The following is an 18052-nucleotide window of genomic DNA, read 5'->3' as shown; positions in this document are numbered from 1 at the left end:
ACACAGACAGGGGACGGAGGTCAGTGCGGTGCTGGCGACCGGGACTGGAGCCCTACAGGCTCCTTATCGCCCGTGTACGTGCCCCCGCCTGGCGGCAAAGTCTTGTGGAAATGTCGCCCCCCAGCGACCAGAGCGGGGCATGACCAGAGATGCCGCAATCACAAGGTGCACACGACTCCTTCACAGACAGCAACAGCCCTGCACCTGTTCTCAGGGAATGAAAAGACACTTCCCGGAGAGAGTGAGACAAGGTATCCCTAGGCAGCAGCCTTCCGATGGCGAGTGGAAAACAAAGTCTCCTATCCCTTTGCCTTGGTGAGTTACAGACACCAAATAAGGAACTGCCGTCAGAGACCGGAACTGATATGCAAACCGAACGATACCAATCATTTCAGATGGCTGTCCATCAAACTCCATCCGGGGGCTCAGAAAGGACCACCAGAGCCCCGCCCCCCAGGGCCCTGCCCTGCCCTTGAAGGGTGGCTGATTTAAGTGCAGCGCAAACCTTCTAGCAACTGAAGTCCACGTCGACCCACAGAACTACAGCCCACGAGGGCTTGTCCTGAGCCCCGACTCGGCGGAACAGCCCGGGCGCTGGGCAGACGGCCCGCTAACGTCTCCAGGGAGCCCCGGCTCAGCCGCGCAGGCTCTGCTCTGAGTGGGGCCGGGTGTGAGGGGCGGCGGTGCCCCTGGCGTGGCGGGTCCCACCTGGGGCAGGTGGAAGCAGGTGGTCCAAGAGGGGTTCCCAAGCCTGCGGGCTCAGAGGGGCGGGGCCCCGCGCTCCTCAGACAGCTTCCTTGGTGCTCAGAGGCTCTTGCTGGCTCACCACTAAGACCTCAGGCTGCGCCTGAGACTCAAGACAACACGGTCCGTGTGGCTTCACCCCTCACTCACCCACACGTATTCGGGGTAGTCAGCCAGGCGCCTCAGCCCTTTGATGACGGCATCCCGGTCCTCCTCCCATTTCCGTTTGCAGAACACGATCTCCAGGAAGTACCACGTCCAGCCGATGAGGGGCACGTACAGCAGCTCCCTTTTAGCCAGGACTTTGGAACTCTGGGGGGAGGGCAGAACAGCTGGCGCATCAGGACCACAAGGTCCCCGAGGGCACGCCCCCGCAGGCCGCCCCCAGGACTGGCTGTCCTCGAGAGACCCTGCCTCTGAGTGTGACGCTCTAGGTAAGCATGGACCCAGAGTGCAGGCGCCACCAGATGGGGAAACCGCGGGCAGGTGGGCAGCACGGGAGCCAGGGACCTAGAGGTTGCCCTGGCCGCCAGGCCCGGGGCTCCCCAAGGAAGATGCCAGGGCCGCCACGCACTGCGCTTCCACCGCAGGGGACCCCTCATCCTGTCTCATCTGAGGCAGCTGAGCCAACCGGGGGAGGAAGGAGTTGAGAGGAAACGCAGTAACACCTGGTCTCGTGAGCAAGCCCTGGGGCAGCTGGGGCAGCCTGTGGTCCCAGGTGCCCTGCGGTCAGCCATGCTGGGACTCCTAGCTTGCAGGGACCAGGGGCTAAACCAGAGGGAAGGCCAGACCCCAGGGAGCCATGCCAGCACCTCCCTGGGACCCCACGTCACTTACCCCACCCTCCTGCGACCCCCGCGTCTCACAGCCCACTCCCTCCCGGGAACCCCACATCGCTCACCCCCAGCACGCCAAAGCGCTCACACATGGTCCACCCACAGAGGAAGTCGATTTCGAAGTTGTGGTTCAGGATGATGACCACATGCTCCTTCCCGAAGTGGCCCACCGTGGCCTGGTCGGTGAACAGGGTGCACTCCGTGCATGACCACCACTCCAGAAGCATGACCAGCTCTGAGGACACACAGGGAGGGACGTCGGCGAGGTGCAGACCACCGCACTCCGGGCCGGGCCCCCCCCCGCTCCCTGACGTGGGCAGGGCTTGTACGGTATCAGCCCGACTGGCATTTTCGGCTAGAAATGAGTTTTGATGGTTTATGTTTATGTTTAAAATTAAGTTTTCTGAAATTCTAATTACGCCTCTCTAAGCAAAAGTCAGGGGAGAAGTCAAATGAACGCAGAAGAGATGGAGGAGGGAACCCGTTTTAGGTGGAAGTTTTTCTGACCAACATATCTGAAGGACTTAATTTAAAACATTTTTTCTTAAAAATCAGATCTTCGCTTTTCTTAAAAATCAAATGTCCCATAGGATGGCACGGTGAGCAAAGCATTTGCTTATTAAGAGAATACACCATCAGCATTATATTACTATTATTATCAACAACTACAAGTCATTGAATACCAACAGGATACCACGTGCTCTGCTATGTAAATTACATACGTTATGTCATCTACTTCTCAGGCGACTTGAGTTAGTGCTATTATCATTCCCAAAGCACAGATAAAAAGTGGTGGAGTTCCAATCTCAGCCCAACACACTGAGCCCGGGGCTCTGTGGAAAGTTTCAGAGGAAGCTTAAAAACACAGAAATAGACAAATAAACTAGGGTCCTCGTTGGGCTACAAAGGGGTCCTCAGTTTATGTACGTTAAGCACTGTAACTCTTACCCACGTTACTCGTTACAAGAGTTTAGGTGGATACCTTTCTCGTCATGTCCGACTGCAGTTCTCACAGGTGCTGTGCACTGACGGGATAGCACACGTCCAGTCCCCAGCAGAGCAGGAAGGGGAGGCTGCAGGCGCACAGCCAGCCAGCATCACACCCACCACGGCCAGGCGCCCGAGGAGGGTGGCCTCAGACCAGGAAGTATGGCTCCCAGGCTCAGGACGCCCACCAGACAGCCTGTCCTTTGTTTGCTGGACACCAAGCCATCGGTTTTCCGGAGACTGGCCCTCAGGGAGGGAGGCCAGGGAAGGCTGATGGGGCAGGACAGCCCAGCGCTTAGACAGTGGGCTCTGAGCCTGACTGCCTGGGCCTCGGTTTCCCTGTTGGCAGGAGAGAATAGTGGCTTCCTCACAGGGCTGTGGGGGACTGGATGGGACTCGGCACGGGGCCTGGTTTCTCCTTCCACTTAGTGTCCCCACCAGCCCAGGTGGAAGTGGGGGGACACACAGCTCCACCCCACGTGCTGACGTCTGAACTTCCTTTTCTACACAAGGCGGGGACTGGACGGAAGGCCGACTCTCAGGTAATACCTGAACACTCTCGAACCACAAACCGCGGTCCCTCCTACCCTCGGGGCAGTCAGAGGAGGGGTCATAAAGAGGTCAGCTCCAGGACATGCTCACCATAAGCTTCATCAAGGGACCAGAGAGGGCTCTGAGGGGACGCAGGCCAGGTCAACAGAGGCAAACTGCCCCCCGGGATGAACCTGTTAGCCTGGCGACTTCCAGCCAGCACTCAAGGCATGAAAAAAGACCCGAGGAATGGAAAGACAAGAGGCCCTGGACAGACGGTCTCCAAAGAGGAGTTACAGACGGCCGGCAAGCCCACGAGTAGATGCTCGGCACCACCAGTAGTCGGGAGAGTGCAGGCCAAAGCCACGGCGAGGCAACCACGTCACGCGCACCAGGACGCTGTCATCTAACGGACAGACAGTAAATAGCAGGTGCTGGTGAGGAAAGGGTGCCTAGGACCCCTGACGCTGCTGGTGGGGACGCAAAAGGTGCAGCCGCGCTGGAAAACTATGTTCCAGACCGAGTAACCAGAGGACCCAGCAACTGCACCACTAGGTAGATGCCCAGGAGAAGTGAGGACAGATGTCTGTGCAAAAACTTCATGGCAGCGTTATTCACAAAGCCACAAAGGGGAAACGACCCAAATGTGCATCAACTGATGCGTGAACAGGCAGCGCATATCCATACAGGGTGACGTCTCTCAGGGACGCGGGAACGCGGGCCTCACACGCGCTACGGTGTGGACGAACCTTGGAAACACTGAGCTCCGAGTGAAAGGAGTCAGACACGACCACACACCGCATGGTTCCATTTGCATGAAATGTGCAGAAGAGGCAAAGCCACCGAGACAGGAGGCAGAATAGTGACTGCCAGGGGCTGGGGAGGGGGCAGAATGGGGGGGGGGTGACCGCTTCTTTATGGGGTGAAAATGTTCTACGATTAGACTGTGCTGATGGGCCCATGACTCTATGAATACACTAAAACCGCCGGACTGCATGCTTTAAATGGGTGAATTTCACCCCGATAGCTGTTTAAGAATTACAAAGCAGACGGAAACAGGGACTTTCTGGGTGCTCCAGCAGTTAAGGCTCCGCACTCCCCACGCAGGGGGCCCGGCTTCGATCCCTGGTCAGGGAACTAGATCCCACATGCCGCAACTGAGACCCAGCACAGCCTGATAAACAAACATTAAAAGAAAAAGAAAAAAGAAATAAAGAGGCCCAAGGTTAGGCTGACCCGTCCATCTGGAAGCACAGGCAGCTGCTGGGGGCTTGGTGAACACGCCACCCAGGCGGCGGGGACCAGGGCTGAGACAGACCCGCGTGCAGCTTGGCGATGGCCTGCTCCTGTCCCTTTCTCGATGACGGAGGCCTGGGCAGACCTCCATGTGTCAGCTGGTCACGTAAGAGCCTGTGGCTGAGGCCACTGCTTCTGAAGCAATTTGCTTGGGAACAAGGAAGGGTTTATTCATTATTGTAGTCAGGACATTTATTTTATTTATTTATTTTTGGCTGCATTGGGTCTTCGTTGCTGCGCGTGGGCTTTCTCTAGTTGAGGCAAGCTGTGGCTTCTCTTGTTGCGGAGCACGGGCTCTAGGCGCACGGGCTTCAGTAGTTGTGGCTCACAGTCTCAGTAGTTGTGGCTCGCGGGCTCTAGAGTGCAGGCCCAGTAGTTGTGACGCACGGGTTTAGTTGCTCCGAGGCATGTGGGATCTTCCCAGACCAGGGCTCGAACCCGTGTCCCCTGCGTTGGCAGGCGGATTCCTAACCACTGCGCCACCAGGGAAGCCTGTAGTGAGGACATTTAACTTGAGGCCTACCCTCCTCACAGATTCCGAGTGGACAGTACAGTACTGGTAACTGCGGGCCTCTAGAACTTACTCACTGTGTGTAACTGACGCTGCACACCCCTCTGACAGCACTCGCCCCTTCCCCTCCCCCAGCCCCGGCAGCCCCCATTCTCTCCTCTGCTTCCTTGAGCTCAATTACGTTAGGCCCCTCATATAAGAAGGACAAGTGCAGTCTGTCCTTCTGTGACTGGCTCCTCCACATCTTGTCCTCCAAGTTCACCCATGTTGTCACATACGGCAGGATTTCCTTTCTAAAGGCTGAATAATATTCTCTTGTACGTATAGACCACATTTTGCCCATCTGTTCGTCCGTTGATGGACACTGACGTTGTTTCCACATCTTGGCTATTGTGAACGATGCTGCAGTGGACGCTGAGGTGTGGCCGTCTCTTTGATGGGGAAATCCTGCGATGCTTTCTCACCACAAGTCTGAGAGGAATCGATACAGCCTCAACCCACTGACGTAAAAATCACCCGGCAGGGAGGGTGGCGGCCTGGATGAGCTGCTCCGACCTGCAGGCCCCTCGTCCAAGGAGCAGGGACCTCAGCCGTCCTCTGGGGAGGATGCAGAGCCCGCAGGGGGTGCTCAGGACCCCAGTGAACCCGGCTCTCCCGGCCGTCCCTGTGTGTGATGGAGGAAGCCCTGGACGAAGCGAGTAGGGGTGCGAGTCTAAAACCGCCCCAGACACGGAATTTTCTAAAAAAGCCACCTTTCAAAGTCATTTCTTCGCTTAGGCCTGACAACACGTGCCTCACTCACGTGGGCACTGACGCCGCATCTAAAGGCTCCTTGTTTCCACGACCGCCTCCCAGGATGACCTGCAAATCACGCTGCTGGACACCACGGCGCCGGCTCAGAGCTGCCACCTGCGGGGGACGGACCACGTCCGCTGGCCACTCACAGGTGGAAAGGACGCCGGAGCTGCGACCCCGTGGCACCGTCCAGGCACACGAGGACCACTGCATGGGACTGTGCGCTCATCCCTGGGCGGCCTGCACGGGTACACGGCCTCCTCGCTACACGGCAGGCTTCTGTGGGCGGGAGCTCTGGCCAGCAGCTAGGATGCAGGGGAGAAAGTGCTCATGGGGTGCGGGCGGGGTGCCTTCCCCTGGCCGCACACCCTCCCCTGGCAGCACTTGGGACCTGGTCATTTCTGGTCCAGAGCGAGAGGTCTGGCCCAGGTGGGGCTGGTGAGCAGGACTGAACTGAAGACAACACCGGCAGCCCCTGCAGGCATTCTACCCGCCCCCCGCCCTGCCCGGAGAGTGAGCCCAGCAGAGGGTTGCCTGCAGGAAAGCGGCGTGTCGAGGCAGCTCTGTTCCACCAGCTGCCAGCATGGCCCGGTGGGCTGCTCAGCGCATTTCCAGTCACATCGGTCTCTCGTAGATCGTAGATCGTAGATCGCTACGCACGCGGCCAGGGCTGACGCCGTGAAGGTGCTCACGGTCAATTTGGAGAATATTTTGAATGAGGACTTTTTTTGTGATTTCCTTCATTCAAACATACGCTTGCCCTAACACACATGAGCAAGCCATGCTCTGCACATTCCAACGAATGAGTTTTTGAAAAATTCAAACTTGCCTACTAAGAGTAATCGTTTATTTAACAGTGTTGTACGCACATTCTATGCGCTAATCTAATCTTGATGGTCCAGCTGAGAGGCGCCGTCTCTGTTTCACAGACGAGAAGGGTTAGAGCCTTGGCCGAGGTCAGCAGGGAGCCAGGGCCCCAGCCAGGCTGTCTGGTTCCACAACTGTGCCCCTAACACAGCACGAAGACTCCTCGGGCCTGAGGACGACGAGTCACCCTGGGCTCGGGGGGACAGCAAAAGACACCTGGCATCACAGAAGGAACACAGGGATGCTCGCAGAGTTGAAAATAAAGCAGTGGTTCAGGGTCGTCTACACCAGGGGTTCCCAACCCCCGGGCCGCAAACCGGTACTGGTCCCCGGCCTGTTAGGAACCAGGCCACACAGCAGGAGGTGAGCGGCTGGCCCGCTAGCGAACCCCATCGCTTGCATTACCGCCCTCCGTCCGCAGAAAAACTGTCGTCCATGAAACCGGTCTCTGATGCCAAAAAGGTTGGGGACCGCTGGTCTACACATTTGTGTGACTCTCACTCACCCCACATGCCCACGGAATCGGGGAAAGGTTTCACCAGCTCAAATCCGGGAAGGACTCCTGCTCGTGTATTTAAGAAATGGACAAGTGGAGAAGCCCCCCCAATTCACCAGGTCCTGGGGGAAACTCTCACAGCATGTGGGTTCAGTGGGCACCTGTGTTCCTTCCAAATATTGGAGGATTTTACATAAATCTTAACTTCTACATCAAGTTTTCTTATTTTTATGCTTTTTTATACTTTCTTGCCTTAAAAAATGAATTTGTCTTTGCTTTTTTAATCCATCTTTTTCAAATAGTTTAGAAGTTATGTTTGATTTCTGTATTCTACCCTATACTTAGTTAACAAAGTCTTAAGGAAAGATCTCTGCTGTCTTCCTGACAAATACAAGAATGATGGAGTCCGAACTTTTGTCCCCACTCCTGACTGACAGACTGCCTGCCGCTGGTCCTGTCTGCTCTCAGCCACGCGGGTTGGGGCATCGTTATTATTTTACATAACTGTTTAGATTTACCTACTTACCAATTTCTCAGTCCACCAGTCTTTCTGGTAACTCAGACCCTACTTTCTCTGATGGTTTTTGTTCTTACTAAAGAATATTCTTTAAAAAAATTTCAGGTGACGATATACTCACTTTTTGTTCCCCTCAGGCTGTTTGATCTCATTCTCAGTCCTGAAAGGGCACTTTGCTGGATGTAGAGCTCCAGGCCGAGGCTGGAGACAGCCCACTGCCTCTGGCTCTGATGACATACGTTCTGCCGAGTCAGCTGGGAGTCTGTCAATCTGTGTAGGTGGTCTAGCTTTCTTTTCTGGGCGTTTTTAAGATCTTCTTTTTGTCTCTGGTGGTTTGTGGTTTCTCTGTGATGGGTCTAAGTGTGAACTTCTGTTTATATATCCTGCTTCGTATACATTTGCTTCCTAGAGCTACAGAATCTTGTTTTTCATCCGTTCGGGAAAATTCTCAGCCATCATTTCCTCCAGTGGAGCTTCCGCTTATTCTTTCCTTGGGTGCAGGAGTCCAAGACCTGTTTCATAGACTGTCACTCTCCCCTTACATCTTTTAACGCCTGTTTTATATTTTTCATCTTGTCTTTCTACTGCGATCAGGATGATTTCTTCATAGTAATGTCCAGTTCACTCACTCTCTCACTAGCTGTATCTAATCTGTATCTAATCTAAGCTGTAACATTCATTCACTAAGCTTTTACTTTTAAAAAATGTTATAATTACAATTTTTATTCGCCAGAGTTTGGCTGTTTTGTAGCGTTTTAACTTCAGAATACTGCCGGAGGTGGAGTCTATGATTTTCATCTAGTTGGCATTTGCCCTTTAGGTATGTACTCATCTCCCACTGTATGTCCTCTATGATAGGATTTCTAATTCTCCTTCTCACACACACACAAAGGTGGCCTTTTATTTAGGAAAAAAACCGCCTGGGAACGGAAACTATCTCAGTTTATGCTATTTATTTATTGCAGTTTAGACTATTTACGGCTGGAAGCACAGGCGGGGCTGCCGCACCTTGCGGGGGGGGGGGGGGCGGTGGCGGGGGTGCACACACCTGGGCGTGGACACTCCTATGGCCGCTTAGCTGCCGTCTTCCTGCTCCTGCACTGGGAGGGGTCATAGGGACAGGCACACAGACTCACCTCTTCCCATAGGAAGTAACGTGTGTATTATTTTCTCTTCATTGTAAAAGAAACGTGTTCTTATGCTAAGAGGTGTAAACAGCACACAGTATGAAATAAACACGAGTCCCCGCCTTCCTTCACTCCCGGGGTGGTTACGTTTTCTGTTCACCCTTCAGCTTTCTCTAAGCAGGGGTGGCCACACACAACTGCAGACACATCACACATGTGTCTTAGAAGTAAATAAATGCAGAGCACCCTCTGTGCTTTGCTTTATCGCTTCCGTTTTCACTTAAAAATGTATCTTGAACTTGGCTCTCTAGCAGGACAGAGAGATTCTCCCTGTTGTTCTTAGTGGCCGTGTGGGATTCCATCCAGCGGACACACCACAGTTAGCTTCCACTAATGGGCATTTAGGCTGCTCCGTTTTATATTAGTCTTCTGTTACTATAAAAGTGGTAACATGAGAATATCTGCACACGTATGTACTGTTGCAGGTATCTTTCTAGGTTACATTCTTATTTGGTGGAATATTTAGGTCAAAAAATAGAACCGTGTAAGTTGTCCATCGCTACCGGCAAACTGCCGTCCAAAGATGTGCCCCGTGACCCCAACCTGCAGGGCGAGCGGCCCCCCACGCCCCCCGTCAGCAGCTTCTAAGTCTCTGTCCATCTGATGGGTGAAGACTGATTCTGTTTGTACAAATGCACACGCATCACAAGGGCGTATCGGTAACACCTGTACACGCCTAAACACATACATTTAATTAAGAGACGGGGGGGGAGTCCTTGCCTCTTGCAGAGAGGTACCGCAACATTTACACGTGATGGCGGGCCGCCCCGAGGGCAGCTTCACTGTACTCTGGTGAGGGGGTGACTGGGGGTCTGGTGACCCAAGGCTGGCCACGTATCGGCGGCAGCTGTTAGGGCTTGGTCATGGTGAATTGACTTTATCATTGCTCGTTTCCAACTCTCCAGAGGACCGCGTGAGACCGCGTGGAACTGCCACCTCTGTGGGTCCAGAGGCTCAGGGATCGGGCCGTCACGTGGTTCAGCCCAGTGAAGAGCTCGGGCCAAACCCCGCCCCCGCTACAGCTACTGGCCAGGAGCAGCCCCCGGTTCCTGCCGGGGAGCGGGAGCCAGCCCACGGTGTCTCGTCTCACCACCACAGGCGTTCACCCCAGGGGCCCTGCACTGGTTTGTCCGGGACCGTCCAGCAGAAAGGGTGCCGTCCTGCCTGTCCGCGGCCCCCCGATCCCCGCCGTGCACACGCGGGTGGTACTCACGGCTCCAGAGCGAGTATGCAAGGCGGCAGTTGAGCCGGCGGTACAGCTGCTTGTTCACGGGCCAGAGGACGAGCGTGCAGAGCTGGATGGAGTTGATGATCAGCCCGCTCACCACGAAGACGAAGCCGATGAGGAGGTGCACGACGAACTGGGTCTTCAGGAAGGCAAGCAGGCCCATGGCCACAGCTCAGTAGCGAGTGCAGGGCCCTTCACTGAGAACAGCCGTCCTGCAAAGACAGGGCCGGCGGTAAAGCGGGGCGCCAGGGACCCCAGGGGTGAGGGGCTGCGGGCAGAGGAGGGCTCCACGGCGCTCACGCCAGAGCCCAGATCTGCAGCCACCCCCCACGGGGTCCTCATGCCCTTCCCTCCCGAGAGCGACGTACGTACGGGGCGGACGGGGGAGCTGACACACCGTGCACGCAGGCATCACCCGCAACATACACACACACACATTACATACACACCACACAACGTATACACACATGCATAAAAGAAAGGAAGAAAGAAAAGACTAGAAGAAATGCACGCAAATATTAATAGTGAGTATCTCTAGGTAAAGGCATGATGGGTAATTTTTCTTTTCTTTTTTTAGCATCTTACTTAAAAGATCAAAACTGCACACTCAATCTCTATAAAAACGTTTTAACTACTGTCTTTTAACTCCCAAGCTGCTGTACCCTTTTTTAGCTGAAAGGCTTTTGTTTTGGTCTCTAATGCAGAAGCGGTGACCCCTCGGGACTCAGCCAGCTTCTCCCGCTTCCCTTCAACACTGGTTTCTTGGTTTCAAAGATGAAGCCAGAGGCTCGCATTCCATGGCTGTACTTGTTCCGCGAGCTGCCCTGGAATCTCGCGTGGACAGAAACAAGCAGACGGCTGGGACGGAGCCCTGGCACTCTCAGAGCCGGCCGCGCCGCAGCCTGGTGGCTGCTTGCCTCGACCGCGGCTGGGTCCTCCAGAGACGGGCCCCACGCTCCCTGGGATGCGAGTGGAGTGGGCTCCAGAGGCCTCCAGGGTGGCCACGCTGGGCACACCGGGGCACAAGGGCCTGGCTGCTGTGCCAGGCATGAGGCCACGTGACTCCAGAGGATGCCCTCCGTCCGCCCTTGGCCCCCGAGTGGCTGCGTGAGGGGCGGGGGTGGCGGATAAGCCAGCAGCCACGTGGGGAGGATGCCCGGGAGGACAGGGAAGGAGCCGAGGCCTGGCGCCAGGTGTGGGAGTCCCCAGGGGAGCCGGCCCCCCAGGCCCGGGCAGGCCTTCTGATGCCTGCAGCCCCCGAGAGGCCCCAGCCCCCCGCCTTCGTGTCCAAAGCTCTGACCCCGAGAGGCCCCGAGAGGACGCACGTGCGGCGCTGCACACACTTCCTGCCACCGCCTCCTAAACTCGCACGAACCCGGGGGACGCCGTCACTGCCCCGGGGGATGCCGCCACTGCCCCCATGTGACGGGCGAGCAAAGGAAGTGCAGAGGCTTTTTGACTTGTTCAGGGCCACGCAGCGCAAAGCAGGAGGGCCGGACTCCAATCCCAGCAGGGAGCCCCGCGTCTGTGCCCCCGTGGGCGGGGACCCCTCTGTAACGCACAGACTCACACATCAGCCAGGCCAGGCCTGGGGCCAGCTGCCTTCTGGGACCAGAGATAACGGCTCTGACCGGACCTGACGCTGCCGCCCGGCATCTGGACCCGCACCTGCCACCCGGCAGGCTCCCTGCACCCCCGGCCCCAGGAGACCAGGCTGCTCCCCACCCCGCCATCCTGGGTCAGGCACGATAACCGTGTGGGCCACCATAACCAGGGTCCCCAAAAGCCAGCTCGAAGATCGGCCCATCAGCTGTGATGCTGTTAAAAGCAGGTTCCCCAGGTCCGTGCCAGACCTGCTGGAGAATCAGCTTCACAGAGGTGTCGCTCACACATGTGCAGTGTGAGGGCACCTGTCGGACCGCTGCCCCATCACGACCAAGCAGCTCTACCCACCCCAGCCCCTGGCAGCCCCTCTGGGCTTCCTGACACGGGATCAATCTTCCTTTGCTAGAGGTTCACATAAAGAGGCCCGCATGGGATCTGCAGTCCGGCCTCAGATGGCAGGGCGGTCTCCAGTCTGTCCGCTCACCTGTTCACCTGCCGACGGCAGCAGGTGTGCAGCCTCTGGCCCCGCACTTTCCCCAGCGAGCCTCTGTGCGGACACAGGCCTTCCCTCGGGAATCTGTTTAACAAGTCCCAGTCCCCGGTCCATCTCCTGAATCTCTGGTCGAGGAAGTCCGTCCCCAGAGGCCCCAGAGAGCCGCACCCCCATCCGGAACGGCCCCTCAGCCCCGCTTGGAGGTGAGCCTGGCCGGGGCTCCTGGCTGCAGTCGGCCATCCTCCCTGGTTGTCAGCCTGTCCCCAATGCCCAGATGTGGGTCTGGTGTCCTTGCTCCCTGTGGGCCAGACCCCGTCCTAAGGCACGTCAGCAGCTGTAGTCCAGGCCCCTCCCACGTGTCCCCGCCACGAGAGCACCCAGTGCCCACCATCTGCTTGGACATCGCTGCCTCTCGGCCTACCACCTCTGACCCAGCTGGGCCTGACAGTCTTGATAACACGTCAGTCACACGTGCTAACTTGGAGGACCTTCAATGACGGTGGGGGAGGGCTGACCAGCCCCCCCACCCCTGCAGAATCCACCCTGCTCCCCAATCAGCCCACACCCTCCCCAGCTCTCCCCCAAGGCCTGCAGACTGGTAAGCAGGAAAGCATCAACTCGGCAGCCCCCAGGAGCACTGGCTCGTGTGCAGCCCCTGAAAACATTAAAAAAAATAATAATAAATATATATATATCATCAGAGAATTCTAAGTTGATTTCTACATTTTGAAACCCAAGTTTAAATATGCAAGGGGCATAAATTCTGTCATACTGTGAACTTTTAAACATACAGATCTTCCTTAACTTACAGCGGGATTACATCCAAATGAACCCATCGTAAATTGAAAATATCTTGTTACGTTGAAATATATTTAATACACCTAACTTCCCAAACATCAAAGCTGAGCCTTGCCCCCCTTAAACGTGCTCGGTGTAAACTCACATTATCCTGCAGTTGGGCGAAATCACCTGACACAAAGCCTATTTTATAGTAAAGTGAGTGTCTCCTGTAACTGATGGAATACTGTACTGAAAGCGGAAAACAGTGGCTCTCTGGGCCCAGCATGGTCGTCAGTGCACTGGTTGTTCACCCTCGCGATGGCGGGGCTGGCGGGGCTGCAGCCGCCACTGCCCAGCATCAGAGGGAGCGTCCGACCGCGTGCTGCCAGCCTGGGAGAAGGTTAAAGTTCACAATTTGCGGGCTTCCCTGGTGGTGCAGTGGTTGGGAGTACGCCTGCCGATGCAGGGGACACGGGTCTGTGCCCCGGTCCGGGAAGATCCCACATGCCGCGGAGCGGCTGGGCCCATGAGCCGTGGCCGCTGAGCCTGTGCATCCGGAGCCTGTGCTCCACGACGGGAGAGGCCACAGCAGTGAGAGGCCCGCGTACCGCAAAAAAAAAAAAAAAAAATTTGTATTTCCATTGTACGTCCTCTACAGGATCTCACTGTAATACAATTTATTATGATTGAGAGTCTTTCACCAATCATCTTAACCTAACATTATGTAACAAAAATATGTATGAATATTTACATTTAATTTTTACATTTCTTGTGCATAGGCTAAATTTAAGTTTCAAAACTTCTTCTGGAATATTTGATGAAAATCCACTCCTAAGCAGTTCAGCCTGTGTCACCTTAGAATCTGGGCATTCGGTTGACCACAACGCCATGATCACATCTGAGAAATTTAACACTGACGTGAGCGTATCACCAAATATCCCTTCTATGTTCCCCAAAATGGCCTGTGTCACTTCTTTTCGTCCAGGCCCCGGTCGAGGGCCAGTGCGGCGTCTGATCGCACGCCCCTGTTCCCCTCTGACCTATACCACACTCCCGCTCCCGCTCCCGCTGGAAGAGCCCGGGACAGCTGCCCCGTAGATACCCCGCAGTCTGGCTGTGCTTCCTTGCGACTAATCCACGCTCAGGATGACGCTGGGGGCTCCTGGCTGCACCCACCAGGGGCACTGCCCCTTGTCCCCTTCCTGCCACAGCTTGGTGAAGGCAGTGCCCCTAGGGGTCTGAAGGCAAAAGTTCAGCCTGCTGGGCTCACCCCCCAATCTGATGGGAGACGTTTGAGTTGATATCCACCCCCAACCGCCTCTGACCCCGGTTTCCGTCAAGGCCCCCTCCCGCCTAACTCTCACATCCTGAGCGCCAAGTGGGCAGAGCTTGTTCTGACCCGTAACCACCGCCCTGTAATGGGTGCTGTAGGGCCCCATTACCCCTGCCTGTGTGATGCACTTAACCTCACGACACAAATGAGATGCTTCAAAACTGCAGCAACACGCAGCTCTTCCACTGACGTTGCTGTAAGCTTCTAGAAGACACGTGATACGGCCTAGAATAGAAGAACGCATCTAAGGTAGAAATTATGAGGCATAATTGGTATCCATCCATCCCCCGACACCCCCAAGGTAACCGCCATTGTTCCATAATGTTTTATTTTAAAGTAAAAGACATTGGCCCCTTTTCATTAATACTCAGATGCTGTTGCTGGCCAGGAAACCTGAGCCCAAGTCCCGTCCTCAGGTAAGAGTTTAGGTCATTCCAGAAGCCTGGCACCTGCACAGCCCAGTCCTAAGGGTACTGTGGCCCCGTACAAGCTGCCGGGACCCCACCTTCTCGGGGCAGGGGACGAGGTGCACTCACCCTCACCAAAGGGGAGACAGAGGGTGGCGCTGCCACCTGGGGACAAGGGGCACAGAACAGAGGCCGGCCAGGGGAGGGGGAGGGGCCGGGCAGTCGGCAGAGCCGCGCTGCCCACAGTTCCAGGGCAGGTGAGTGAGGCTCCCGGAGCTGCAACACGACACGCGTCCTCTGAGAGACAGTGACGGGGCCTCTCGGGAGCTGCCAGAGCTCCGGAGGGGCAGGAAGGGCCGGGAGCCAGACCAGACCCTCCTCCCAGCTCCAGCACTGCCCCCTCCCCCTGCCCCAGCAGCAGGACCCTCGTGGACCTGACCCTGTCCCTCCAGGGCTGTTGCTGCTAGTTCTGAGCCAGTTCCCGTGGCCGCGTTGCTCGGGGCTCAGGGTGGTGAAGGGGAGACCTGGGAGCCAGGAGCGCCTGGACCACCTCCCTACTATCCCGCCAAGGGCCTGGCCCGCTGCTGGGCTCTGCCGCCGCCACTGCCAGCCCCGACCTTGGCACCTCTTGTTACGAGTGAATTGTGTCCCCTCACAAGGATATGTTGGGGTCCTACTGCCAGCACCCCAGCGTGTGGCTGTGTTTGGAAATATGGTCTCAACAAAGGAAATCAAGTTAAACGGGGGCACTAGGGTGCGCCCTAATCCAATTGGACCGGCAGCCTTATAAGAAGCGATTAGGACACAGGCGTGCACAGGGGTGGCCGTGTGAGGGCATGGGTGGAGGCGGTCTCTACACGCAGCTTGTTCCTTCACAGCCTCCGACACCCTGGCCTCGGCCTTCCAGCCTCCAGGACAGGGAGAATCGATGTCTGTTGTTTAAGCCCGCAGCCTGCGGTGTGTGTCAGGGCCCCGGAGCAGAGGAACACAGCTCTTAGAAGTATGCAGGCCTTGTTCCCAGATCCCGTAATTCTGGGCGTGCACAGGCCCCTTCCCACGTCCTGCTGCCCAGGAGGCCCAGGGTCTGCCGCGGACCCTGGCCCAGCCTCACCCTGCTCACGTCCCCTGCACCTGCCTCAGGGCCCGCCCCAAATGCCCACAGGACCGGCACTGGTCCCTCTGTCCCTCTTCCTCAGAACTAGCCCGGCAGATGGTGTGGTCTTCAGATCTCCTTACCAGGCACACCCCCATCTTTGCCCAAACCCCCATCTTTCCAACAAAGCCTTTCCACAGAAACAGAAGTTGTAGTCGAGGGCCCATCAGAGTGCTTCCTTGCTCCATGCAGGGAAGGTGAATGGCTCTCTCTGCACGTGGAAGACCGCTCTCCCATTTGCACACAGGGCCCACGTCAGTCCCTCCAGCCTCTGCCAACGCGGTCTAATCTTACAGCTGGGGGAGCAGCGCCCAATCGGAAACTGCACCCCCAGCCTGAAACTGCACCCCAGCCTGAAACATCCAGTGCTGTGGCTCTCCACTGGGCAGAAGCTGGCCAGCTCTGGGGGACGCCACTTCAGCTGCCCTGCTGCCCTGCTCCTGAGATCCAGGGAGAAGGCATCGCCGCTGATAACCACTCTGGGCCAACTACCTCTCGGAGCTGAGGTCAGAGCCTGGCAGCCTCACCCTGCCCTGTCGGGGCAGTCTCTCCTGAGCAGGTCTGACCTTGAGCACAGTGGCTGGTGAAGGGAGAAGACATTAAACATGCCAAAAGTGCCTCATTTTTGATGTTCTAAATAGGAAGTCTGGATTATAGGATTAAAAGAACAGTTTAGTTATATGTGATCTAAATTCAAAGTCCATAATGAAGGAGAACCAAGGCTGTTACCTTCCCTTCTTCCTTCCTTTGTTCCATCCACCCATCCACCCATCCATCCACCCACCCACCTACCCATCCATCCACCTATCTATCCACCCACCCGTCCACCCATCCCATCCATCCATCCACCCACCCATCCATCCACCCATCCATCCTTCCACCCACCCGTCCACCCATCCCATCCATCCACCCACCCACCCACCCACCCAACCATCCACCCATCTACCCATCCATCCACCCATCCATCCACCCACCCACCCATCCATCCACCCACCCATCCATCCACCCATCTACCCATCCATCCACCCATCCATCCACCCACCCACCCATCCATCCACCCACCCATCCATCCACCCATCTACCCATCCATCCACCTATCCATCCATCCGCCCACCCATCCATCTGTCCCATATTTGAGTGCCTATGTGTGCAGTAAGCAGAGCAGACGTGGTCTGCTATGAGGCAGCAGAACAGAAAGGCCACGCTGGCTGGCTGCACGGGGGGCAAACTGGGGGCAAGCCCGAGGTTTTTGTTTTCCGTGTGAATACTTCTGTTGTTTCCGAGTCAGGAAACACCAGAGAAAAAGTCTATGAACAAGACTGACTATTGGAAACAAGGGACAGTAGAGAGATAACGTCATCTGTAATATTTTTAAAGTATCTTAAGATAATTTAGGTGGCAACGTCTACTGTTCAGAACATAGCCAAGAATGGGAATAAACCCCCACCGCTTTCTGGGCAGTCAGTCTGGGTATCAGGGATGCAGACACGTCACCCACAGGGACTCCTTAGCTCCTAGATGGGCTCCTCCTCACTCTTGCTGTCAACGCAGCTGGGACATGTGGGACTGGGTGGTCTCCTGGCCCACGGCCAAGCCGAAGCGCCAGATGAGAAAAGAGGGGGCGGCAGGCGCTGGAGGCAGGCGTCCCGCTGGCGGCAGCACAAGGGCAGAGGCAAGCCCGCGACTGGAGACAGCGCCACCTGGAGGGCATCCGGGGCCGGGGCAGCTCGCAGACCCAGCGGCCCCACGATGGCATCACGAATGAGAACGTAATGCAGCAACTGTCGTCCACCCTGACCGTGCCCCTGCGCAAGGGGGGCTGCGCCAGTCACCGGAGTACTGATGGTGGCCGAGGGGCAGAGAAGGATTTTCATGAGTCTCACAAAAATTTCAGATTAGACCAACACAATCCTGTTTTTGAGGTTTAAAGGGGCTGGCTTCAGTTCTTGGGTAAATTCACTTACAGGGACCACCTTGTCTTTCAATAAGGCTGAAAAATATGACATTTCTTTGCTAATAATCATGTGTTGCTGGTCCAACCTCATGAGCCTAAAAATTGAAAAGGAGGAGTGAAATCATCCCTGCTTGCAGCTGGTGGGCTTGTACCGTATAGACCCAAAAGGGTCCACCGTAACCAAAGTGCCACTACAAACAGTAAAGGCTGACAGTGATGTTGAAAGGGACGAAATTAATACAACGTCAGACGTCAACATTCTAATAATGTTCAACAACTAGTTCTACCTGAAGTAATCAGGAGGCACTAAGACAATAGAGAAGTTTATTTCT

General features: G+C 56.0%; 1 protein-coding gene across 3 annotated transcripts in view; it reads right to left on the bottom strand.

The window, feature by feature from the left end:
• AGPAT3 (1-acylglycerol-3-phosphate O-acyltransferase 3) overlaps nucleotides 1-18052 on the bottom strand; it is a 107062-nt gene that overhangs the window by 27855 nt on the left and 61155 nt on the right. For all 3 annotated transcript variants that reach the window (XM_049710401.1, XM_004264606.4, XM_033418422.2), the window contains exons 3-5: nucleotides 9981-10207; nucleotides 1646-1815; nucleotides 895-1056 (exon numbers count right to left, since the gene is read on the bottom strand). In XM_049710401.1, coding sequence (XP_049566358.1) covers nucleotides 895-1056; nucleotides 1646-1815; nucleotides 9981-10158 — 510 coding nt within the window. In that variant the 5' untranslated portion in view covers nucleotides 10159-10207. The remainder of the gene's footprint in view (nucleotides 1-894; nucleotides 1057-1645; nucleotides 1816-9980; nucleotides 10208-18052) is intronic.

This window comes from Orcinus orca, chromosome 5, assembly GCF_937001465.1.
Source record: "Orcinus orca chromosome 5, mOrcOrc1.1, whole genome shotgun sequence".
Taxonomy (NCBI): domain Eukaryota; kingdom Metazoa; phylum Chordata; class Mammalia; order Artiodactyla; family Delphinidae; genus Orcinus; species Orcinus orca.
This window is presented reverse-complemented; position numbering and strand designations above follow the sequence as displayed.